This window comes from Bubalus bubalis, chromosome 21, assembly GCF_019923935.1.
Source record: "Bubalus bubalis isolate 160015118507 breed Murrah chromosome 21, NDDB_SH_1, whole genome shotgun sequence".
Lineage (NCBI taxonomy): Eukaryota > Metazoa > Chordata > Mammalia > Artiodactyla > Bovidae > Bubalus > Bubalus bubalis.
The window spans coordinates 51,737,461-51,764,090 of NC_059177.1; the positions used below are offsets into that span (position 1 = coordinate 51,737,461).

The 26,630-nt window shown below is 48.3% G+C and overlaps 1 protein-coding gene across 1 annotated transcript in view; it reads left to right on the forward strand.

Moving 5' to 3' along the window:
* Window positions 1-26,630, forward strand: part of MAP4 (microtubule associated protein 4) — a 158,999-nt gene that overhangs the window by 130,247 nt on the left and 2,122 nt on the right. The window contains 10 exon segments of the mRNA XM_025272632.2: window positions 10,489-10,595; window positions 11,372-11,587; window positions 14,592-14,775; window positions 15,290-15,349; window positions 15,468-15,757; window positions 17,161-17,274; window positions 19,100-19,192; window positions 22,591-22,672; window positions 24,172-24,284; window positions 26,553-26,630. Coding sequence (XP_025128417.2) covers window positions 10,489-10,595; window positions 11,372-11,587; window positions 14,592-14,775; window positions 15,290-15,349; window positions 15,468-15,757; window positions 17,161-17,274; window positions 19,100-19,192; window positions 22,591-22,672; window positions 24,172-24,284; window positions 26,553-26,630 — 1,337 coding nt within the window.

A 26,630-nucleotide genomic window follows, 5' to 3' on the forward strand; every position in this document is an offset into this window, starting at 1 on the left:
TAGACTTACTGACTTCATTGTAATGATAATTTATTAGAAATTGTTTCCTGGAGACAGTAACTGGGAACATTTGGTCAATCTGGGAAGTAGTTTTGTTCCCTTGGTAACTGAAAGAATGCAGAGAAACCAGTTGTGGAGCATATCAAAACCAAGGCCTTGAACGGGTTGAGTACAAGCTCAAGACAAAGGGCAAAAAACCAAAAATGTCTGCCAGGGAATCTGCTGAGATCAAGCTGTGCCAGCGCCCTTGAAAGCTTGACAAGTCATTATACAGCCTGATAAAAGAACCGTAGAGGTTACCTTCTGACCATACACGCGAGAAAATCCATGCACTTTCCTCAGACTCAGACATAATGGAACTTAAAAACCTTCAGCCTGAAGGGCATTCCGAATCACCACTTGTCTAGATGAGTTTAATGATGGGAGAGATCAGGCCAAATGATAGAAGTCTGTGAACGGAATCTGTCCGTTTCTCATTGAGCAGAACTTTTTTGCGAGCCTGCTTAATATGTACCCAACACTGCTGGGCACCTTCAGAGCAGAGGTGGACAGATCTTATTCCTGCCCTCTAGATGCTTACACAAAAGGCACATAAGGAAAAGATTAGGGTGTAGTTTCCAAATCCTAAGAAGAGGTAGGTAGGTCAAGTATATTCTATGACAATATGAAGAATTCAGTTTGGGAGCTGGAGGTCTAGGAGACTTTACAGAGGAGGTGACGTTTCTGTGGGTTCCGAATGAGGAGGATCAGAACCCAGAGGCAAGGAATTCTAGTGGCAGCTGAGCCTAGAATTTATGTCTTCGGGTTCTTGAGCACATTTCTTTTTGCCTGGGCATGCTCATCCTCTTAAGACTTCAGGTTCTTCATTCGCCTACTTGATAAGCTATCACAGTGACCGATGAGGCTTGAGGTCCTTGACCCAGCTGCCTCCTGTGGGTGAGTGTACATTCGTGAGTGAGATTGTGTCTGTAATGCTGAATTGGACTAGGGACTGACAGGGCCTTCCTCAGATTTTACTAATTATTCTGTACTAGGTTTTTCTCTTGATTTACCATCCAGGTAGCACCTCATTGGGAGATAAATAAAGCCATTCATTCTTGTTCCATGTGGTCTCTTCCTTGCAATGTACTGCAAAGCAGTCATGTAATGAAACTATAAGCCACTGTGTCCCCTCCCTCTTGAAAAGCCTCTGGATCCCCATGTTTTCTTAGTGAAGCAGGAGGACCTGCTTGTGCACTCAGAAGCAGCCTGAAGGGATGCTCTCACAGTTCTGAGAGCTGTAACAGGACACCAGTGTGAATGTAAGTTCTCTTGAGAAAGCAAAATAGTAACCGAAGATAGCTAAGGAATAAGACACACTTTCCTCATTCCTTTAAAGACAAAATTTGACTATGTTTTGTCATTAAGCCTGTTTGTAACCTAGGCTCGCCTTTTATTTTTCCCACTGGTGGTTAGAACTATGACCCTGTTGGTACCACCTGCATTTTTTCATTTTATTATCCCTCTTGCTCGTTTTTCCTTGGTGAGAGCTTTGCTGTAGCGTAAGGTGAAACTCTATTTTATTGCCAGTGCACCTTTATTGTGCTTTTACCTATAATACCCCTGAGCTCCTTAAGGTTAAGATGAAGGATCAGTGTATATGAGTTCAGATTGTGTTCAGAACAGAGGTCAAAGTCACATTTTTTCCAGCATTGCGACACTGCCACTTCCGCCCATGAACATAGCCTGTATCAGGTACTGACGTTAATGCAGGAAGCATGTTAGGCGTGCCTCCTGCACTCTAGTTGGGAACTTGAGAAAATTATATGAAGGGTATGAATAGTAAGCAGAGAAGGCGAGTAATGGAGACAGATGCTCCAGTGAAAGAAACTTTCCTGGGCTGGCCTTGGTAATCTCTCATTTTATAGACCAACAGTAGAACGATCTTAACTTGCTCTTTTTTTCTAAAAGCATTATTTAAAAGCTATAATCAGATCATTGCAGTCGATGGCAAATGGCTTTTAAAAAATCCATTTTAAAAAGAAAAAACAACTTTTCTTTGTCTTAGAAAAAGACATCTTTTGTGCTCTTGGTAGAATATTTCACAGTATCCTATGTTAGTTCAATTAGGGACTTACAGGCCAGGCAACAAATCTCAGCTTTGTTCAAGGCAGAGTTTGACCTATCTCCTTTCAGTGTAACCTTTTTTCTGAGACTTTTTTCTCGTAGTTCCCTCAGTCCTGGATATACAGTTTGTAAACTCAAAGCTCAGGATAGCAAAGAACTGTACTGAATTACATAGGGGCAGTGGGCTCTGGTGGGCCACAGATTGCCAAGATCCCTACGTGCTGGAGGTCCAAGAAAGATGAACTGCTCCAGTGTGTTCCTGTGGCAACTCAGTGATCAGCAGGCCAGAAAGAGCAGGGTTCGTGCAGGAAGGAGAGACACAGCTCGTCCAAGGAGCCAAGAGGGAGCAGGGGCAGGAGTAGAAGTACGAGGGACGTATTGTCACACAAGTGTCTTACAGCTGGGATACATGTCGCCAAAGAACTGATCACAGAAACCTTTGAATGAACCATTTGTTAGACTCTTGCACAATGCAGTGCTTCAGATGGAGCTTTCACTGGGCTTTGGGGACTCAGTCAAGTCAGTTTTCAAGTGAATTTGACAAGTTGTTATGACAGTGAACCTACTCTTCCCCCGAGGAATGAGTGTCTCCAATTTTGATATTACATTGAGGGTTTTGTTGTGTTTTGGTTTTTTTAAGTGAAATTATGAGCAATTTTTTGTAGAGTCATTGTTCTTCAAGGGTTGTGGCTGAGGATTGGCAAATGAGTCTTATTTTTAAAACAGTTTTGTTGAGTGGGTGGAAGTGTGAGCATAATGTCAGATAAGCTAGTGTGTAGGTATACATGTATCTATATTGGTGAAAGCCGGCATCATTACTATCCTCCATACCCAGATTAGCACCGTCCCGTCTTTAAAATTGCAGATCTTAACAGCATGCCAGTTAGCAGAAAATTATCTTTTTACTTTTAACAGTGACATTCAGTTGTACAGAAAGGAATAGGTTCCTTGTTTTCTCTTTCTTTTTCATTCATTCCTTCTTTCCTTTCCCGCTAGTAAATACATTTAGCACCCAACTGCTCATGGAGAGAGGAGTGTTGGGGGGGAATGGGTTTTGTCATGAATGCTGGGGCTCAGTGTGATGTCACTGCCAGCTATGTGATTGTAGGTGGTGTGAGAGCTCCGGGAGCGAGGCGGGGAGAGCAGTGGAAGAGGCGATGTCGCTCTCACACAGGCAGCCAGCCTCGCACACCGCCGCTCCCAGCCAGCTCCGTCAGGGCCAGCGCACACAGTGCCGGGCAGTCTCTCCGAAAGAAATGAGCCAAGCCGGGTTTGAGTGGCAGAGGACAGAGGGCAAGCTGAATGAGATCGGGCTGAATGTCAGCATGGACGGGCAGCTGAAAGACGGGCTTGTGAAGAATGCCAGCTTCCTGGAGCAGAATAAGCTCTGCTTCTTTGAGGGGAAGCTAGACAAAGAGCTCAGCATTGAAGCGCAGGGCAAGGAGTATCAAGCCACCTCGGGTCACCTTGCGAGCAGGTATGTGATTGCAGACACCTACCATCCCTCAGAGGGGAGCTCGATGTACCAGAAGGTGGCCGAGTTCCATCTGGGACCCAGAGAGGGGCCAGACAAAAACAAAGCCACTACAGTCCTGGGGACGGTGATGGGGAAGAATGAGCCGGAGACTGAGAGCCAGCCAGATCTGCATTTCCCCGGGGCTGCTGCCATGCCCACCCAGTGTGTTAAGGAGCAGGAAACCAGTGTTTGGAACCCCAACTTTCATCCAATGTCAGAGGCTCCAGTCCCTCAGCACTCAAGGGAAGGAACTCCAGGAAAGGAGACTGGCACCCCTGCTGGCTGCTGGGCGATTGGGGTGGGGAGTGCCAGCTCCAGGCAGCTTGAATGTGGGTCCTCACTGCCGGTGGCGGTAGCCCACCCAGCCCCAGCTGTTGAGCACTCACCCCCTGCCGTTCCACCAATCACGAGGGTCGAGTTCACCCCAGAATGTTGGGATGCCAGCTCTCATATCCAAGTCCATGATAAGGAGGTAGAGAAATTGAGTTTTCCTGAGGAGGGGGCTTTGCTTGAGCAAGCCCCTCAGCAGAAAAAGGCAGTGCGCCGGGCCCTGTCTGAATGCTCCCACCTCTCAGTGCCCCCAGCTGTCAACCTTGCAGACAAGTATCCTGAACGTCCCGCCCGAGAAGATCTTTCTTCTGGCCTGCTGCCCCTCACCAGTAGCCCAGTGCTGAGTCCCGCACCCAAAAAACCGGGGGTTCCTGCCATTAGACGCTCTATGACTGTGGCTGAGGAGCAGACAACCAGCCACAAATTGAACCCTGGAGAACTGCCCGTTCTGTCTACTGAAGAGGCACCTCCTTTCAACTGTGAAGAACCAGTGGCCAAAAAGAGAGAAGAATTGACCCACTTCAGCAACAACCACAGCAGCAGCAGCTCTGGGAAGAGGGAACTGGGCACTGCTGGGTTCTCTGTCCCTGGTAAGCTGGAGCAGATTCCTGAAGTGAGCAGCACAGAGAAAGGACAGGAAGATACTAGTCAAACAAGAACGGATTCGTGCTCCCAGGTCTGCCAGGGAGGTGAGAAACAGCCAGGACAGCCGGTTCTGGCAGGGAAAAAGGAAATCGAGGTCACTGCAACCCTGAGCGCTCCATCGTTCCTGTGTGAAGAGACCCCACGTGATGGTATGTTTCTAAATTTTGCCTCCATGGGGAACAAGCAGACAGCAAGGAAGGAACCAAAGTGACAGATTACCGGCAGGAGCCTTAGGCAGCTCATTCCTGCTTGGAATGACTTGTCTATGACTGCTTGGGGAAGGCTGAATTCCCTTTCGTCGGAAGGTTGGGGAGAGGGAGGCGAGAGAGTGCACAAAGTGACTCCAGCTGGGTCAGCCTGCATGTCTGCTGGCGTGACAGATGGTGTGGACTGAGGGCGTGGGCTGATTGGGGTCAGAGAGGGGTGGGCTTAAGACACAGAGCCCCTTGTTTGACCTCATGTCACCCTGCCCAGCCCACCCCCCATCCTCCCACCCCTCAGCTCTCTGTTGGTTTGAACCAGATGATTCCCAAGCCCTAAATCATCCAATCACAACCGATTGACTTCCTTGCTTGAAAATCTGTCACTGTGTGGACTCACAATGGCTTTATCAGCACTAGCCTCGTCTCATTAAGTAGCACAGTCTGGGTGCGAGCTGTTTCCCGTTTTGCTTTTGAGAATGTTTTACTTTGTTTGAGCTGAAAAAGAGCCTTGTAAAGCTGGCTATTTAATATTCTTTTCCTGTTACTCATGTTTGACCCAATCTTGCTTCTAATTTTCTCTCTGTGTATGTGTGTTAGGAAGATTTGTGGGGAGAAGAGGAAGAAAGGGAAAGAGGAGAGAGGAAAGACTTGCAATTAATAAACAGCTGAAGGTTGCAGTTCTTGCGGCTGCCCCTGTGTCTTTCTTCCTTGCCCTTTATTCTCTTCCCCACCCCCAGCCCCCCACCAGTCTTATTGTTGGTGGTCTACAAAAGCTTGCTTTCCTCTGAGTCCAGTTTGAGCACAAAGGATCAGGATTTACAAGCTACTTAATGGAGATTGAAAATGTGTGTTTTGTTTGTTTGTTTTAAGAAAAAAATAGCCATTTCTGGGAACCGTTTCCTCTAGTATTTATACCTCTCAGTACATTTTTTCAAAATTTTTTAACTTTTTTTCTTAGTATTAAGTGTATTTTCTTGGGGAAAGGACCCTTGAAGACTGATAGTTTTGTGGTGTTTTTTTTAATGATGGCCAAATAAACATCATATTTCCTTTATGATTTATTATGACTCCAAAATGTTAAGACTCAAATGTTCTATGCTGTAGCTTCCTTCTATGGTGGCAGAACTGTAAGGTCCTCATGGATAGGATTGTCTCATCTTTTTTTCCCTTGATCGCCCAATTCAGTGTTCTGTATCTTCTAGGTGGTAATAAATGAAGATATTTATTTCAGAACAACTTTGTCCTAGTTCACACTAACAGAAGTTCATGCTGGTAGGAAAAAAAAAATGTCAGATGACCGATAAACCTCACTGATCTGTTCACCTTATAGATGTTTGAATGCTGACTGCTAAAATTTGTAGATAAAGCTATATAAAGACTCATTATTCAACACAGATATCATATGCCAGTTACTACCTAGGCACCATCAAGTGACTAGCTGGGTCAAGGGGGGTCAGGGGGGTGGGGTTGAGAGGGTTTCTAAATCATGAAAACTTTTTGGAGGAGGTAGCCTTGGAAGCCTGCCTAACTATGTGGAGGGAAAGCCTTCCAGTCAAAGGTGTGCTGCTCAGACAGCTCACGTTAGGTAAAAGAATAGTGATGAGTATTTGTGGGGCTTCTCTTAATTGTTATTTAGTTTCATAGAACAGGAACACACACACAGGAACTCTAGTTTATAAAAAAGGTATTTACTGACAGGCAATCTCAGGGAATCTACTTGCAGGAAGTGTAGCTTGGCTACAGCCATCGTGTGTCTCTCTGAGGACCTCTGCTCCCCCCTAAACATGCATTCCATTCTCTTCCCCTCTGGGAACTATTCTCTGCTGTCTCTTACTTTTTGCTTCCTTTGTGACTCTGGTCTGCGCAGGACATTGGTTGCCATGGTTTTGGGTTCTATGCCCTGCTTTATGCCACTTCATATCTCAGGAACCCAAGGTTGCTTGACTATAGTTTTCATATCTTCTTTCTTTTAGGGAAAGAATGAGTAAATACATCTTATTGTCTCTGCTTGGTCTGGTCACCTCTTTGCCAGGTTCCAAAGCTGCCTTCACCAGTGTTGGCCATTTTGAGCAGCCCACTTCATCTGGGGCTCCTCTGGAGAAGGTTGTAGGTTGACCTAACATGCCAAAGCCATCCGTACATCTGAGCAAGAAATAATGGGATAACAAGTCTAAAAATTTGTATGGAACCCAAGCTTACTTGCCCCGTAAGATGTTTAAACATTACTCTCATGTTCAAAAAGCTATCCTGCTTGCCTGCCTATGACAGTATGGCCCAAAGCTGGCTTTAAGGAGTTCACCTGTTCTCAATAAATAAGATAAACTGGAAGTTAGAGGTTTTGAAGGAAAAAAAATTCCCTTGATGACAGTGGGATTCGTGTAGTAGTAAGAGGTGAACTACTGAGATAGGGGAAGTATAACATAGGTGAAGTCAACTGGACTTGAAAACTGGGTGTGGAAGATGAGAGAGAGAGAGAGACGGGGCTGTGGGGAGGGAGGAATTGAAGATGATGCTGTGATTTTGAGCCTGTGTTTTCCGGCATGTGTTAGTACAAATAATGGAAAGATCCATCAGAAGTGAGCAGTTTTGTGGAGCAGTATGTGTTCCTTTTAAACATTCTTTGTGGAACAGTGGGGACATTGTGGTAGCGGTGCAGGTTGAAATGTTGTGTGGTTGTTTCATTGCAGTGAGAGTTCATGAAGTGTTTGTTTGCTGAAAAATTGTGTGCTTATTGAAAAATGTTCGTGGTGGTCTGGGGCCAGTGACAGCAAGTCACACATTTGGTGGGATCCTCTTTCAGCTGGCTATAGAACAAAGACGTTACCAATACCTTACATGGCGGGAGTGGTTTTCTTTTTTCATATTTTTAAAAGTAAAAATGTTCCATTTTGACTAGAAATATATATGGTTTCAAACATCAAAAAGTACAAAATGCTATTCTTGAGATTTTCTTAAGAATAGCATTTTGTACTTTTTGATGCTCACCCTTGTAAATACAGCTAAATACTCTGGAAAGAATGTACCAGATAATCAGAAAAGGAATGTGAAAGATAGGAGGGAGAGGGCAGGCTGGGTAGGGCTCACGGCTTGAGGAAGACCCTCCCATGTGTCCTGGCCTGGGTACTGGAGAGTATCTTCAACCTGGAATCATCAACAAGCATAGATTTTTTTCAAAAGGAGAAAATAAAGAAGAAAAGACAAAAAGAAAGAATGAAAGACCTGCTCTCTTTTGCCAAAAGACCCAGAAAGGAGAAGCCCTAATTCCCTACCCATTTCCAGGATGAGGGATGGGCTCAGCCCTCTTGCAGGTACAGTGCCAGAGGTCATCAGGGCCTCCCTTCACACCTGGCAGCACTGCAGGCCTATCCACCCACACACGCAGGGAAACCCTCCCCGTCCCTACCCGGAAACAGCACCCCCAGACCTAATTAGTTTATCAAGGTCACAGGATACCCTATGAACATGTCAGAAACTGTACTGCATTTCCGTATAGTAACAAAGAAGCTATTTTATTCAAAATCCTGTAATAAAATTCCTAAATAGCAAAGAGCCAGAAACAACCAAAATGTCCTGCAGTAGACAAAGGGCTAAACTGCGGTACAGCCATGCCGTGGACTTATCATGTACAGCGTGGACGCAGCTCAGAAGCACTGTGCAGTGACAGAGGCCAGGTACGAAAGTCATGCATCGTATGATTCCCCTTATGTAATGGTCTGAAATAGTATTTTAGAGATGGCCAGCAGATGAGTAGCTGCCAGAGATTAAGGGATTGGAAAGGGAAAGCGGGGTGGGGTGGCTATTAAAAAAATAAAAAGGGTAACATGAGGGAGCTCTGTGGTGGTGGAACAATTAATCCGTTTTGATTCTTAGCAGTGGTTATGTAAAGCTGCATGTGTAATAACGTTGCACAGAACTGTTTACACGCACACACACACAAACGAATGCATGCAGAACTGGACAGACCTGAGAAGCTCTGTGGATCGCACCGGCATCAGCTTCCCAGTTTTGATAGTGTACTGTAGTTACGCAGGATGTCTTTGGGGGAAACCAGGTGAACAGTGCATAGAACCTCCCTGTACATTTCTTTGTAGCTTCCTGTGAACCCGTACTTCAAAGTAAAAACTTTTAATATAAACATACAGCCTCTTTAGTTTTGTGCCCCAACCCACACCCCATCCCAGAATTAAATCACCATTGTTTTGTTTCATCGCGATCCTTCCAAAGACTTTTTGAAAATGCATGCACAAGTATATTTGCAATAGAAGTGTATTGTCTCGTGTTATCCCTACAGTTATGTGCTTTGCTTTTCTTTTTGCTTAGAAGAGATTGTTCCCTATCAGTCAGATTCCGATTCTGGACCAGTTTCTGATTCAGAGGTTACGTTGATATTTCTGCCGTATACTTTAACTAGTTTTCAGTTAACAGACTTATAGGTAGTTTCGTTACTTTGCCTTTAGAAATAATGCTCTGTGGGAAAAGCTTGCAAATTCGCTATTTGGCAGGTATGTGAATATATCTCTAAGATAAATGTTCAGGAATTGTACTTCTGAATTAGAATTTATCTGCACTTGGAATTTTCAGAGGCACTGTGAGATTGCCCTGCATATGAGTTGTATGCTTCACACACTTGCCAGCCATGTATATCCTCATATTCTCTCTAGCAGCTACATTCAAATTTTAGGACTTTTAACAAATATTAGATTGGAAATTGCATCTCATTTATCTTAAAAATTGGATATCTTTTCATGTTTTCAAAAGTGATCTGTATTTCTTTTTCTGTAAATTGTGTTCATATTCTTTTGGCCATTTTTCTAGTAGGTTGTTGGCTTTTATAGCAGTTATTGATCTGTAGGAGTAAACATAATAAGCTCTGTGTATTTGATGCGAAGTTCAATACTTTTTTCCTGTTTATCATTTGCCTTTTGACTCTTCTTGTTGTTTGGGGCACATTGAGCCTTTTTATTCTTCTATACTCCAACTTATCTTTTGTGGCACCTAGAGATTGTGCTAGTTAGAACCGTCTCCCCACACCCAAAGTTACAAGTTTCGTGGTATTTAAATGCTTTCTAGTGTAGCCTATTGAAATCTGGAGTCACCTCCCCACAGTGGTGCTGCTGGGCATAGCCTTAGGCCATAGACTTTATTTCTGGCCCTGGATCTGATTGCATGGGTCTCCTCGGCCTTGTTGGAAATCTGGGTCACTGCTAGAACCAGATCAGGTTCATCTCACATCCTCCATAAAGTGGTGCTTTGCAGGGAAAGGAAGTAAAGGGAGAACATTGGATGATCATCTGGCTCTTATCCCATCTCTCAGCACCCTTTATTCCAAGAGATAAACTCCAGTAGAAGTGGTTTTTGTCCCCTGTTGCTCTGGGAGTTAGTGGTAGGGTGACAGAACGCCTTTGCCAGTCTCCAGGGAAGGGAAACGAAACTTCAAGGGCTATTTCCTTCCATTGATCATTTGTGCAAATCCTAGTTAGGTTGCTTCTCCACAGGGACAGGCTGGAATCTAAAACTGTCCTTCGTCACAATGAGGGAAACGGCGTAGTCTTGTCCACTTTCAGCTGCAGAGTTCTGTGGATTTTCTCAGGATGAAGTGCTAGTTAGTGGTGTGTCAATCACCGCAAAGACTTGGTCTTCACAATGAGTGTTAAAAACATTTGTTTAGCATAACTTTCCCCTCTTTAGGAATAGCCAAACCAGAAGAAGGACAGCCTACCGGAAGCGTGTCTGGAAATGACATCACCGCCCCTCCAAACAAGGAGCTTCCACCAAGCCCAGAGAAGAAAACAAAGGTAAGTGCAAGAATGGTGGGTTGTCTTCTGCTGTAATTTTTTAAAACTACCTTCTGCTATTATTGTTTGGATTATGCAAGTGAAATTACTTTTTTCTGAGCTAATAATGTGTTCTCCTTCTTCAAGTTCAAACATGCTTAGAAAATATTTTATATTCCCATTTTATCATGGTGGCCTAACTCAAACCCTTAAATCTCTGCTTTTGACCCTATTATCTTGAATATCTGTTCTGTAGATATTTCAGCTTCCTTTAACAACACCAATAAAGGGAATTACAGAATTATTCAGAAATCATTCTGAAGTCTTTGTTCATGAAAAAGAAGCACAGATTTTTAAGGTGGAATATAGCTCCAGACACTTATTCTAAAGTATAAATGCTCATTTTAGTGTGGTTGATATTACATCACAGAGTTACAGATAGTAAATAGTTAATGACCTGCTGGTGACTTTCTTCACAGAATTATTGCAGCCTTCAAAAGTTAGTTAATTGTTTAAAGTTATTACTGAATTTAAATCTTGAGATGTCCAACTACTGGAATTAGTGACACTGTCATTAAGAAATAATTTCCAGTTTTCTTTATGCTCATCCTGGCATCTTTCCACTATTTACTGAGCTCAGAAGAAAGGAATGCTAATTTTCAGTTGCATCTTTCCTCATTGCTTATAGTTTTACTTTGAATTGTGCAATTTATACTTTTTTTTAATTTGTTTTTATTCCTGTCTGTGTGTTTGATGTTGCCCTTTAAAAACAAACAAACAAACAAATCAACTTAAAGCCTTTGGCCACCACTCAACCTGCAAAGACTTCAACATCGAAAGCCAAAACACAGCCCACTTCTCTCCCTAAGCAGACAGCTCCCACCACCCTTGGTGGGTCGAATAAAAAACCCATGAGCCTTGCTTCAGGCTCAGTACCAGCTGCCCCACCCAAACGCCCTGCTGCTGCCACTGCCAGGCCTTCCACCTTACCTTCAAAAGACACGAAGCCCAAGGTAAGTAGCCACCTGAGCACTGTGCCCGGGAAAAGTTCTCCCCTCCCAGCATCAGATAGTTAGGCGCTGTTGCTTCCAGACATGGAAATAGGCTGGGGGACTAGGAAAAGGAAATGGGGAAAGGTTAACTCAAATCACTTTGGGCACCCATGATGCAGCCATGACATTTGAAGGCCTTTTCTACATTTTTTTTTAACCTCTTTTGGCCACTGCACATCCTACGAGATTTTAGTTCCCTGACCAGAGGTCAAACCCTCTTGTCTTGCATCGGAAGTGCAGGGTCTTAACCACTGGACCACCAGGGAAGTCCCCGCCATCTTTTTCACTTTGTGCCTTTCTATGCCCTGGTTGGAGGCAATATTGCCTCTGCTTCCACTCCTTCTTTCTCCCATCTCCTCCTTACTCTTCATCTATTTCAATATTGTTAACTAGTTTCCCCTACTCCTCATGACAATCACATACTCACTTTTGGTATAATTCTGACATCAGATTCTCAGTCAGATTCAGTTCTTTGTCTTTCTTCTTAATCATCCTGCAGAAGTGAATTTCCTCCATTAGCTGATTATGATTAGCTCTTCTAGCTTATCTCAGCAGATTCCAGCATCGTGTGATAACTTACTTGCTCCTGGCATTAGGCTTCTTCTCCCTGGGCTCCTTCTGAAGTTTTTCAGTTTTCCAGGTCACCCACACATTACTACTTAGAAACTGGGCAGTTCAGAACAACCTTAACTTCACAGGATTGGTATGGAAAGAAAGGGTGGGTGGACTCTGTGGCACCTTTTCTTAACATCTTTTCTTTGAGAATGGCCTTAGATCAGCCTGATGTTACTCTTCAAATTTATGATGGGGAGTAGCTTACCATGTTAAAATGATACTGTTTTTAATTTAATCTAGTACATAAAACTGGTGGAACCTAAAAATTGTAGGCTAGGTTGAAACCACGGCCAAGAAACTGAGAAATCGTAGTATAGACTAGGAATGAGAAAATCTCAGAACACTTTCTGATCCTTATTTACCAAGTTGAATGCTTTTCCTGATCTTTAGAAAACAATTTATTTGAATAAGGGGGCAGAGGAAGGGTGGCTGGAGCCATGGCAGCAGCTTCACCCTGACACTTTCTTAGCAGCAAATCCTGAGGGAGACAGAGGCCATGGGAAGGAACGGGTGCCATCTGGTGAAATTCACTCTATAACAATAACAAAAATGGAGCATACTGTACAGATTGCTTTATAGACATTAACTCCTTTAATTCTCTCAGAAACCCATGATACGGATAGGATATTCGTATTCTCATTTCATAACTTAGTTAAGGCTAGTAAGCAGAGGAACCTGTGTTGGAACTTGGGTCTAACTCCAGTGCTTGTGCTCAGGGCCTCTATCAACACTCTTTATTTTTAGATAAGATATAGATGTTTAGATATTTTGAGAGATGGATAAAAACTAAAGCCTAATGAAATCTAGTTTTCTCCTTATTTTGGTAGAAAGATTTACAGAAACAAAGGGGATAAAACTATTCAGATCTGTCAGTCTGACAGAGGAGAAAATAAAAGTTGAGAAATCAGAAGAGTAACTCCGAGAGCAGACCAGTTCTGCAGTTTGCTGAGGCCAAAAGCAGCCTGAAGAATGTCATGTCTTTCAGAGATTTCTATCCCTTGTAACCTTTTTCTAAATTATCTTATCATTGTTACTGTTACTAGTAAAATATAAGACCCCACTCAATTATTCTGACTGACTGTATTAAAAATTGAAAAGAGCTGCCAGAGAGGTCCTGGTTTAGTCCTTAACATTTTAGAGCAAATAGAGCAGGAGTGCCCCTCCACAGAACCCATGACTTTGTCTAGACAGAGCTGGTAGTTGGACCATTTCCCTGATTCCAACCTTAGGTTCTTTACATGATGCTTGGGCCCTTCATTTGTAGCAATGATCATTAGAGTTAGATTTTCTCTAAATCAGTGCCAACCCTTAATTTCTGAGAACCTCCTTAGCTGATTTTTCATTTAAGCAATGTCCTTGTCTCCGCCCACATCCTACCCTCTGAATGGCCATTTCTCTGGAGTATAAGAGACAGATCCACTGTGCCTTTGGCTTGGCTTACTCTCTTGAGTAACATGGTAGGTCTGTCCATCTTGTATTCTTGCAGACGCCAGCCTGTATTGATTCCTTCCCTTTCTTGGTAGTGATAGTGTGCCCAGCCTCCATGGAAGAGGAGCTGTGTCTGTGCCACATGCCTGTGTCTGTGCCTGAGGGGCTTTTCCCTTTGGCATTCAGTCAGAGCTCTGGCATCAGCCTCCTCTTGCCCTCTGCTTGTCAGGCCCACACCCTCCACCTGCCCCTTCCCATTTGTCCCTGTGCTCTTACAGAATTCTCATCCTCCAGTCCCTAATGGAGCTGATCCTTAGTGATCCTCTGTTCTGCCCTCCTTTGTCCAGATGAGGGAATCAAGCCCAGAAAGGCTCAGTGATTTGCCCAAGAGCACACGTGAGTCGAGGGGCTGCCTGGAGCTGAAGCTTAGGCTTCTGACCCGATTGATTTGGCCAATGCAGCCTCCATCTGCTGCCCCATCCTGTTCAGAATTCACGGAGTGCATCTTAGCCCACAGAATAGCTGGATTGGACTAAGCATTTGTAATTTTTTATAATTTCGTTTACTCTCTGGTCAAGTATTACTACATTAAATGCATCAGTATTTAATGCAGTGGATCCTGAGGCAGACATAGTTTGTAGTGTGGTGTATTTCTAGGGCTGTTCATCCTCACTGGTTCAGGTTGGACTGAGGTGACTTGACTCCCTGTTTCCTGATCCCGATCACAAGGCACCCTACATGGCCATTTCCCATGTTGTCTGGAGGACTTTGATCTTAGAGCCACATATTTCCTATTAGTAGCTGCTAAGCCCACTGTTCTCTTGTTTTCTGACATCTGCTTATATGGAACCATCCTTTGGCATGACTTCCTGGGGCTGTTCCTGACCTACCGCTCTTATTGCCACTTTCCCATTTTTGACAGCCTGTTGCAGAGGCAAAGATTCCTGAGAAGCGGGTCTCTCCATCCAAGCCAGCCTCTGCCCCAGCTGTCAAACCTGGCTCCAAGAGCACCCAGGCTGTTCCCAAAGCCCCAGCAACTGCGACTCTTGCTTCACCTGGGTCAACCAGTAGGAACCTGTCCACACCCCTGCCCAAGAGGCCCACTGGTGAGTACTGAATGTCCCTCCCATGAGAACCAGTGGCTTTACCCCAGACAGCTCCAGACAGCTGTGTAGATAGATAGAAGGACTTGTGAACCAGTCCTTCACGGGCCCATTGAAAAGGGGAGCCTCAGTCTCCACGTGAGGTTAGCAGCTATGTGTATCCAGAATAATCCTGAGTGAAGGGAACTCGCATGAATTCCCAGGTAGAATGTACTGTTCCTTTCTTCGTAATTCCACAGTACCCAGCACTTTGTGTTCATTGTCTTTGTAATAAGAAAGGCCACGTGGAAGCATTGTCAAGACTGTAGAAATGACCAAGTGCCTGGCGTTGGACGCTCCGTCTGGGCGTGTCTCTGCTTGACTGTCTCATTTACTAGTCTGTTCCCAGAGCCTAACACAGTCCCTGACTCAAATGATTCAGTCATTGTTGAACGAATGCATGAATCTCAGTTTAGGATGAACCATTCAGTGGATCATCTTATTTAAACATGGTATTAAAAAGTGTATATTTGTGCAGCAATCAAGACTGAGGGGAAACCTGCAGAGATCAAGAAGATGGCTACAAAGTCTGCACCAGGTAAGACCCGTTCCCCACATTGTGGAATCCAGATTTAAACCCCACATCTTCCTTGGCTTTAAGGCTCCCTTTTGCCTACTCCCTGAACGCGTATTATCTCTTGTTCCTCCCTGAGCAGCTGACTTGAGTCGCCCAAAGAGCACCACCACAAGTTCTGTGAAGAAGAGCACCACCGTCCCTGGGACAGCACCCCCAGCAGGGGCTCCGAGCAGAGCCAAGCCCACAGCCACGCCTCCCCGGCCCTCCGGGACTCCTCCCGCGGACAAGAAGCCCACAGCAGCCAAGCCCACCTCCTCTGCCCCGAGGCTGGGCCGCGTGGCTGCCAATGCTTCTGCCCCTGATCTGAAAAATGTCCGCTCCAAGGTCGGCTCCACGGAAAACATCAAGCACCAGCCTGGAGGAGGCCGGGTGAGTCTGGGGAGCTTGGATCCCTGGCATGGTGGCCCCTGCTTCATCCTCTGCCACATCTAAGCACTGTTCCCAGGCATGTCCTTGCATCAGCCCAAGGGGCCCACCATGCAGGGGATAGTCAGGACAGTGGGTTCAGTGTCAGGGAGTTTCAGCCTGGGCTACACCTCCCAGCAATAGGATGCATGTGGGCTTAGCTCAGGCTTTCTCTTCTCCTCTCCTAGTCTGCATACTGGGGTCTGGGCTTACATTTTTGTTTGGAGGCAAAGGGTTGTGCTTTATTTACGAAACAGAATGCCTCTGAGCCTTGCATAGGTGAGAGACATTGGGCAGGAACCTGGTCCATTCTGTTCCTTCTCCTTGTGCAGGCTAGGCAGAAGATGGGCTGCCTCTAGTTCCCTGAGCTGTGTCTTGGCTGAAGAGTCTGTTCGGACGAGGACTAGTGTCCTCTTGTGGCCAGGGTGACTTTCTTCTATCCCTGGCTTTCCTAAACAAAAGGACTGTGGTAGAGTGTCATGGTGCAGAACCATGCTCTTCACTTGAAGGACTTTCTGAGTGCATCCATCCCAGAATTATTTAACTGTTAGCAACCATGGGGCTTCTGTGTGTGAAAAGGTGGTGGCAAGAGTCCAGGTTCAGTGTCTGGAGCGTGACCTCCTCATCCCCTGCATCGTTCTCTAGCACTTAAACCGCTGCCACTGCCTCCCCTGACTCAAAGTAGGACATTCACATTGTTTCAATCCAGAGCTGCTGAAAACATTGAAGGGGGTCCAAAGTGAGACAGAATCCTTGTTCTGTTGGAAGGTGTTTATAGAAAACTGGGATGAGGGCCTGAGGGTTGCTTGTGCCAAGAGAGTGTAGCTGGCGTAGGCAGCCAGGTGCTGCGCTGGGTGTAGATGGCCTTTCCCCGCTTCTGTGCTCTTCTTCTGCGTACGTGGTGCAAAACTTGCTACAGGTCTTGGTGGGGAGTTGAAGAACTCAGCCTGGTGATGAAAGTATTTTCTGTTCCAACATACCTGAAGATGTGACACTTCCCGTCATCAGCACTGGCTTCCTGTGACCATGGCAGCTTGCTTGGAGCGTATCAGAACATGGGGCCCAGGGGAGGGGTGGCTTGTGATTTGAAAACCCTGGTACACACTCATATTTATCCCTTCTTCCTGCCTCTTCTCCACGAATGGTGTCTTGATCTCTTCCTTGTATCTCAAGACTGGTTTGCAACCCCTCTCCCTCCAGCTTGGTCTGCTCTGGCAAATGGTTGTTTTCTTTCTAGGAGCAAGGGTGACCTGCTTCTGCATGGTGGCCTGGCCTGGATTCGAGTCCCCTTCAGCCTTCTTCCTTTCCTAGCGTTTGGGCTGTTATCCTCTTGGTTTGAAATTTGCCCTCCCTTTATCTCCATCCAGGCCAAAGTAGAGAAAAAAACAGAGGCAGCTGCTCCAGCTCGAAAGCCTGAACCTAACGCAGTCACTAAAGCAGCCGGCCCAATTGGCAATGCACAGAAACCGCCTACGGGGAAAGTGAGTTTTATTTAGACTTTTACCTCTTGAAGGTAAAAGACAGTCAACTGTTTCTTCCAGCCTGAGTCACTTTCCCTTCTTTTGCACCTTTTTCCTATCCCCAACTAGTTTCTACTCCTCCCCATGTTCCCTCCTCTGTGTTTGATGACTCAGGCATCAGAAAATTTTCTCTAATAACCTTGAAAGTTAACAGAGCTGGGAGCCCGTTAGCCCTTTGGGGGATATTTATTCAGGCGGATAAAATGGATGCAAAATGGATGCATGTCCTTCACACTGACCTTGATCTGAAACCTGTTATGCCCATAGCATCCACCTTCTTCCTCAATAAGACATGGCAACCTTCCAGCACCAGGAACCCCAGAGCCCTGCGCTTAAATTTCAACTGAAGGCCCCTCTCCACACCGCTGGGTGTGAAAATAGCTTCCCTGGTTCCCCAAGGACCTCTGAACTGAAAGTTAGCATGCTCATTCCCATTTCCCAGTAGAAAACACACTCGACATAGGGATTGCAGCATTATGTGGACAGCAGAGGTGAGTGGGGATGCTAGGTTCTTTCCCCTTGCCTCCACACCCTGGAGCCAGGACCCTCCTCTTGCCCTGGGAACCTTCTGCCCTTCTCTGTGGCAGATGGGTGGTCGGGGGCTGCCAGAGAAGCCTGAGCTCCAGCCCTGAGGGACCAGGATGGGAGGGTTCAGGCCAAGGACTCTGTGGTTGGTAGGCATGGAAGGCCGCACTATGGCTCCCAGGGCCTTGCAGAGGTCCTGTACAGGCCTCTGGTTCAGACCTAGTTCATTAGGAAAGTGGTTTTGTCACTGATGTTGCTAAGAAGGCAAGAAACAGTTGGAGTTTCTCAGAGTAGATTTCTCTACTTTGTGGAGAACTCTTCAGTTTGGGGGCTGCATCACTTGGGATGGGCTCTAAGGAAGGAAAGGAAGGAAGCTGGCAACTGTTTCTTCTTGAGAAGCCTCAAAAAGAATTCTTAGTCCCACTTGGAGCCTGGGCCTTCATGCTGCTTTGTTCAAGTGGAGCTGTTCATGTACAGCACGGCGGGCGTGCCCTCCAGTTGTAGCTCACTGCATCCCTGCCCAGAACCTGGTCTCTTTGCACATGAAACTCTCAAGACACAGAAGGTTGGGCATCTGGAGGACTGTGGAAGAGGTTTTACCTTGGCATCAAAAAAGACCAGAGCTTAACTGCAGTTGCAACATCCTTTCTTTAGCCCTGAGAGAAATGGACTCAGCGTGGTAGTGTAGCAGCGGCTGTGGTGGCGCCCCCTGGTGCCCAGGGCTCTGCACCGCAGGTCCAGCAGCCTCTGCTGCCCTTCCTGTCAGGATCAGATCTGAGTCGGGAGCCAGCTGCCCCAGACTTCTCCGTGCAGCCTTTGCTTTCCCAGAGCAGGTCTTTCTGCAGCGATTCCAGGCCCTAGATTTCAGGGAGGTGCTGTCCTTGGGTGAGGATGGGTCCAGATGAGCAGGACTCTTGCAGAGAGGAGCCTCGGGGAGAGAACAGATGCGGGTGGGCTGTGGTGGATGGGGATTGAGGCCACAGCAGCTGGCCCCAGGAGCGGCGAGGATGTCCGTGTAGCACTCTGGCAACATCTACTGTCTTTGTGTTGTTTGTTCGTGTTTTCACTCTCTCTCCTGCTCCTTCCCGTCCCTTGCCCTGTGCTGTTCACAGCTGTTCTGCTGGAGGTAGGGTTTTAACAGCACCATCTGCCGCCCGTCATGGTCACGTGTGGACTCACTGCCTGCCCCATGTCGGTTCTAACCAGCCCTCTCCCTTTGTGTTGTTTTTTTTTTTTTTTTTTCTGTTCTCTAACACTCCAGGTCCAGATAGTCTCCAAAAAAGTGAGCTACAGCCATATTCAGTCCAAGTGTGGTTCCAAGGACAATATTAAGCATGTCCCTGGAGGTGGTAATGTAAGTATGCGCTCGGGGCCACTGGTGTCTGAGGCCAAGCCCCCCATGGGGCGCACTGGGGAGAGGGCCACCCCCTCACTGGTGGGTGAATGGATTCGGGGGAGACCCTGATGCTCACATGAGTTCAGTCTGGGTGTCCCTGGTGAGCCCCTGAATGACAGCTGGGTGACACCCACTTGGCATCTTTTTGCCCCTGTGGTGGGAGGCCTTGCTGTCAGAGACCTGGTCTGAGGGATGTGGTCAGCAGCTGGCCCATCGTCTGTCTCAAGTCTGCCCCTGGGGATGCATTGGTTCTGACCTGGGGACAGATGTCAGGATTCCTCCAGAGCCCGTCCTTGAGTCCTTGCTGCTCTAGAGCAGGGAGTTCGTGACCAGGCCCTCCCCGCCTCCTGGGTCTTCCCTTCATTTTCATGACTCTGCTCTCTTTTTCGCTCTTGCTCTTTCTCCTCCTCTCTCTCTGCCGCCTCCTCCCTCTCTTCGTTCTGCTCTCCTTCCCTCACTGTTGCCCTTTTCTACCCCTTTCTCCTCCAGTTTCCTTTTCTTTTTCTCTCCTTCCCTGTCCCATTCAGACATCCTGTCTATCATGGTGCTACTCTGTGCCACCCTTAAGATCTGTGTTGGGGACACATGTATCTAGAGCTCAAAGGGCGGTCCTGGGAGAGACTGCGCTGGCCACCATTGCCTTCCAGCATGTGGAGGGCGCCCTGTGCGTTTTCGACGCCCCTGTGACAGGCCGCAGCAGGCGGGCTCTGCCCTCACCACCGCTCCCCTTGCTTCTCTCTCACTCCCAGAGGAGAGCGCTGTCCTGGTCTCCCTTGTTCATTCCGTTCCTTCTCCTTGCCGCCCTGACCTGAATTAAGTCCCACTCTGCTTACCCTCTTCACTGTTAGGCTCCATCCTCTGCCGTCTCAGTGGTCATGCCATCCTGCCCATGGGTTACAGAGGCCCCCACCCCACAGTTCTGCTGTGGGGGTGCAAACATAGAGCACCTGTTTTTTCCCCCACTTGACTCCCCTGCTTCATGCCCTTCCTGGGCATCTCCCCACCACTGGCTCTTCCTGGCATAGTTTGGCACTCAGGTGGGCAGTGCTGGGCCAACTTGGAAGTTGGCCAGACACTGGCCATGCTGGTGTGGAAAGATTGAGATAGGTAAAGTGTTAAGACAGCACCTGGTTAAGGTGATAAAGATCCAGCCTGTGAGGGGCCCAGTAGGCACTGGCTCTAGCTTTTCCTCTCAGGCTTTTGGCCTAGATGCAAAACCAGAATGTGAACAGTGAGGGAATTGGGTTGTTTGTGTGTGTGTGTTTGTGTGTGAAATAGAAATGTGTTAGTATATGTTGTGTGGTATATGTCAGAGCTCTGAAAATAGTCCTCATTTATCTCTCACCTACTATGGTCTTCCCACACTGCCTGTGCATGACTTCAAACAGGATTTTTTTGGGCCAGGGAATGTACTTTTTTCAAGTATTTCATTTTAGGAGGCTTCCTTAAACAGCAGAGCTTTAGGAAACTGCCTGTGGAGATGTTTCCAGGTGGGAAGATGAGGGTAAACAGCCTAGCCTAAGTTACTGTTGCGCCTTCCATCAGCCCCTCCTAAAGCCACCATGATCATAACTGCATGGTAGAAGGGTGGCCACCAGCCATACGCATGTAACCCTGACCCGCCGAAAGCCCTCTATCTGCCCAGGGAGAAATTCTGGGGCTCCCGCACAGATGAGTGGCTTGGAGCAAGATTCTGGTTGGCTCTACACATGCCCCCACGTACACACAAACATGCCCCTTTTTGAGAACCAAAAGGCCATTGAGCGAGAACATCACAGCTACTTCTGCGGATGATCAGAGTTTAAATTTTGCAGCAATTAAGTTCCCTTTCACCCTCGTGAGGAGGGGCGTGTATGTCAGTGGTTTCTGAGACTTGGTGGCAGGGTCACTTCATTAGCAGTATTGACACCTGTGCTGCCCCAGGGGCAGATGGTGCGAGCGGGTGACAGGAGGCAGTGTGTGGATGCTGGGTGGTCGTGGCTGGGCTTGTGCTGGCCCCTGGGCATCCCTGGGTGGGGCCTTGGGCCTGCATGAGAAACAGCAGCACGTGGCTCCTCTACGTACCAGCCTCGTCTCAATGGCTTTTAAGTTAGTGAGAAGCAATTAAGCTTTTTAAAACTTTTCAAACATATACATATACAAAATTAGAAAAAAAAATGATAAAGTGAATTGGATGTCCTTTTTTACTCAGCATTTATTATTTTTGTGGCCAGTCTTATCTATGTATGCTCACCTCCATTATTCTGAAGCCAGTTCTAGTTATATCTTTTATCTGCAAATATCTCAATATATAACTGTAACAGATAAGAACTCTAATATATGTATGTAAACTATGAAACCCCTAATGTGTTAAACAAGTTTGCTTAATCAGGATACAAGTAAGGTCCCTAAGTTGTGGTTGGTTGATTTGCCCCCTTGTAATCTTAGGTGTCTCTTGCTGTACAAGTTCCTTGTTCATTTTTCTTTTTTCATGGTAACACTTTTCATGAGTAAAACTGAATGTTTTGTCCTAGAATTTGGGTTCTACTGAGGATATCCCCATGGTTTCACTGAACATATTCATTAGTCCCACATTTTTCTTCAGATTAATTCAGGCTTGGCTCTTTTTTAACCCCCACATTTTTGCAGGATGTTCAGAGGCAGTGGTGGTGTTTCTGTCAGGAGGCACATAATGTCTCACTCTTCTCTTCATCTCTCTCTTCCTGATGCTGGTGGCTGTTCTTGCCCCAAACCCTGAGCTCAGCAAAGGTGCACTGTGGCGAAACTGGAGTTCCCCGTCCCGTCTTCATGTATTGGCCGGAATGCATCTATAAAGGAAAACTTCCCCTCATAACTGTTCCTTCACTGAGGACTGGGCTTCACATTTGGAACACAGTCAAGGGTTGTGTGGGCTCCACAGCCTGGCAAGAGCCTGGCCATGGCGAGTGACCTCTGCTGACCCCTCACAGGTCATCTCGGGTATGGTGCAAGATGAGCCTGCCACAGTTGCTGAGGACACGTGGTGGCCTGCTTTAGCAGCTGCCAGACCTGTGACTGGGAAGAGTGCACTTCCCCACGCTCCTGTTGAGGCATAATTGTAGCACTGTTGGAAAGACAGCTGAAGCAGAGGCTGCCATTTTGATGGTAGTAGGTACTCTGTAAATGATGATTGAGCACATGAAGCAGTTAGTGTAGAGCCGATGCCCCTACAAGAGACAGTATGAAGAGGAGATGGAGCGAAGGGAGACGCAGGGAAGGCTTTGGAAAAGGCAGCCTCTAAGCTGGACTTTGGAGACCATAAAGAGAGCTTGGGTTTGAGCCTGACAGTAGCCCTCTCTCTGAGTGAATCATTTCCGTGTGTATGTTTTTCTCCTCAGGTTCAGATTCAGAACAAGAAGGTAGACATCTCCAAGGTCTCCTCCAAGTGTGGGTCAAAGGCTAACATCAAGCACAAGCCTGGTGAGTGGTGCCTCCCTCATCCCAGGTTTCACCCCTGTGCCTCTGTCCTTTTTATTAAGACTCCTAGAGCCACCCACACCCAGGGCACAGCAGTAGAAACAGCATAGTCCTCAGCCCCTGTCAGGGAGGGGCTTTCTGGGCGCTAACCTCTTCATTGGAGGAGGAACAGTTTGTAAGGGCTGCCATTTGCACGGGCAGAGTCTTGAGGCCCCACTGTGTACACAGCACTGTTGACCTAGGCCTGTGGTAGAGGTGCTCTACCAGCTGAGACCCTTCTCAGCCTCCCTGCTGCATGTTCAGGAGCTGGTGCTGAAGGAGCTTTAGAAAATGGTGGCCGGGCCTTGTCTGTCAGATGCAGGAGCAGAGAATATTTCCAAGCAGTGAAGCATCAACCACCAGTTCCTACAAGGGGCAGGAAGCCATTCAGCAATGCCGCCTCGGCCCCCGGGCGTGGATCTTGCTGTCACAGCAGTCCAGACTTTGCTTCCAGCAGCACAGGCCTGGCGCCCCTGAAAAATCTCTGGCAGCTGGCATGTTGTCTGGGCAGGGCCTGCGTTCTGGCTGTACCCTGAGTCTTGTGTGTCCTGGTCCAGAGTCTGCAGCAGACATGGGGCAGGGCCGTGTCTGCAGTAGCAGGCACACTGGCTGACAGCTTACCTTCATTTTTCCATTCTATCTAGAAAATCCACTCTTCTGAGGTAACTTCTTCCCTAGTGACAGTGACTTGAGGTCCAGCTTTTACAACAGGCCAGAAGTCAGTGGGTAGGATACCTGGAGGATTGGGCAGGAGGCTAGGTGACATGAGCAGAGAGGAGATGGGAGAGTGAAGAAGACTCAGGGAAAAGCCCAGCTGAGAGTCTGGGTGGCCGTGAGAGCTCTCTGGCCCTTGCTTCCATGGCCGCGCTCTGGCTGAGCTGCGAATGTTGCCCGTGTACAGGCTGCCTTCCCTCGGCTCCCACCTCTCACCTTCTCTTCTTTTCACGACAGATTGAGTTAAACTGTTCACCCAGACCATACACCCATCCTGTGTTGCTGGTCACTCCTCTCCTCCAGTATCTGTGCTGGCAGCTAGAAAATCAGGATTTCAGGATCCTGACCCTGACCAGCAGGGTGTCCATGAGGCTGAAAGCAGGCTGGACTCCCGTACTGCTGTCAGAGGGAGGTGTCACTCCGCCAAGTGACCCCGAGGCAGGCGTGCATCTTGGCTCCTTTTGAGGCTCTCCTGGGGCTGCAGGCAGTGCGCGCACGGTGGTGGTAGGGTGACTTTCCTTCTCTCTGGCTGCGTGGTGAAATTGGCTCAGCCTGACCTGGAGAAGAGGAGCCCTGTCATGACAGATGTGTTCACTGTGCCTCCAGCCGTGTCCTCAGGGCCACCAGGAGCAGATTACGTTTTCCCCGTTTCTCTCCCGGGCACAGCCCAGTCCTTGGCCAGCCTCCTGGCTCTGCCTGTAGGGGTATTTTTCTGTCACCCATAATGACCCATGTCTTTTTGGTTCCAGGTGGAGGAGATGTCAAGATCGAAAGTCAGAAGCTGAACTTCAAAGAAAAGGCCCAGGCAAAGGTGGGATCCCTCGATAACGTGGGCCACCTGCCTGCAGGAGGTGCCGTGAAGGTAGCGCTTGGGTCCTGACGGGGCTCTAGGTGGGGATGGGCTTGTGCAGCTGGAGTCGGTTCCAGCACATGGGTGCCTGTCACCGCCCCTCAGTCACTTCAGGAGTCGTGTTTCACCCACTTCATTACTGTTGCCATCGTCAATCATCCGTCCTGAGTGAGGCAGGAGAGGTGAAGAGGCCCCAGCCCAGTCAGCTCTCATGTGTCCAGCTGGAGACAGAACCTTCTGAGAGCCATGGGCTGCCTTTTTGAGCCCATCTCAGCCGTTTTCAGAGGAACAGGGCTGATGTGCAGGCCCCACTGAGGCCAAGGGTCAGTGGAGTGCAGTTCTCACGGCACCTCGCGAGGGGGCAGTGCGGTGCTCTGTGTCAGGCTTCCTTCCAGGCCTGCGAACGGGGTGGCGTGTTTCCAGCTGCCCGTGGCGGCAGGCCCGACATCCACCTCCTCAGGCCTGTACTGCCAGGCCCTGGAGAGTGCGCGGCTTCCTATGCTGGTTGGGCCTCTCCTGCCTTCCTTCCCTCTCTTCCCTTCCCCTCCTTCCACAGTACTGTGAGACCCTTTGTCTGCCAGAGATTCTGTGCATGTTCCATGTCATCAGGTAGGGGGCACATGGGGACATCTTGAAGGCTTCCAACTCTGAGGGTGGCTGCAGCTGCCTCGGGAAATGGGTGAGGAAGTGGGGATGTGAGCGGCGCCATGGGCCTTCCTCCTGTGTCCAACCACTCCTCGCAAGCTCCATCCCAGCTTTGTCCTGGTCGCCCTCCGTGCTCCAGTTCAAGCCCTGACTGGCTCCCTTGACTACTGGGGGCCCTGGCTCTATCACAGACTCTTGGGTTGTGCTCCACACCTCGTGAGGGGCCATTCTCTGGTCGCCCTCCTTGGGGCACTAACTTCAGTGTGGTCCCAGCCACGTGACAAGCTTGTGCAGACCAGGGCTCTCTCCTGGGCCTTTCTGACCGCCAGTCTTTTCTTTATTCACATCATCTCCCTTTTTTTTTTCCTTTTAACCACTTCTGGAACTATTTTTCTAGCACAGAGGCCATATCTTCCACTGTTCTAAGCAAGGACCACCCTGGAGCCTTCTGTTGTCACCTCTGGGCATTTGTGGCACGGGCATACCAGCTCACCCAGTGCCCTGGGCCCCACCCCCGACCCCCAAAGCCCTCCCTCTTCTGCTCTTGACTCACATTGGGTGCCTACGGCCCCCACAGTCCTTACTCTATCCTGAAGCTGTCCCAGCCCCTGTAGTCTCCCTCATCATACCTCTTGGACACCTTCCTGGCTCCTCTTTGTCCCAGGCCCTGAAAGGGTGCCCAGCACAGAACAGGCCTGTGTCAGGGGTGAGTGAACAGTGATTAGCCAGGCAGGGAGTCTGTGGGGTCCCTCAGGTCCTGGGTGGCGGCCTGCACCCACGGGAATGGGTCCAGCTCCCAGAGCTCCCTAGTCAAGTCCTGACCTGCAACTTGAGATCATTCCTCGGGTTTTTTTGCTAACAACCTGCTGTCATAGTTGTCTTGATCTGGCATCAGCCTTGTTAAGGAGCTGGGCTGTCATGTCAGAGGCTTCGTGAGGCCGCCCAGAGGAGGCTTCTGGAGTGCGTCCCTAGCCAGGCTGCACCCCCTTCCTGCCCCAGAGCCCACGCCTGGGTTCTTGCCCAGCACTGGGCCATTCAAACCAGGGTTTGGCCTGGTGGGTTGGGGTCGGGGTGGGAGCACCTGGGCTCGACTCCCAGATGTGCTGTACTCAGGCCGTTGAGGCAGTGGGGGTGGGGGCAGTGTGTGGAACCCACCACCATCACCATCCCACTCCCTCCCCGACTGACCCTGCACTGTCTCCCCCACTGTTTCATTTGTAGACTGAGGGCGGTGGCAGCGAGGCCCCTCCGTGTCCGGGCCCCCCTGCTGGGGAGGAGCTGGCCATCCCTGAGGCAGCGCCTGAAGCTGGCGCCCCCACTTCAGCCAGTGGCCTCAGTGGCCACACCACCCTGGCAGGGGGTGGTGACCAAAGGGAGGCCCAGACCTTGGACAGCCAGATCCAGGAGACAAGTAAGTGGCTGGGCTTGGCCTGAGGGCCAGCCAGGGGCCCTGCCACTGGCTGCAAATTGAAACTCCTTTGTTTTCTGACTGGAGAGTGGCCTGAATTTTAACGAAGCAACCTTTTATTTTCCAGGCATCTAATGATGACATTCTGGTCTCGTCTTCCGTCCCCCGTGTCCCCCTTCTTGTCTCCCCTGTCACCCTCTCCCTTCCCTCCTCCCGTGTCACTGCAGATTGAGACCTACAGGCTGACGTTCCGGGCAAACGCCAGGGCCCGCACCGATCACGGGGCCGACATTGTCTCCCGCCCG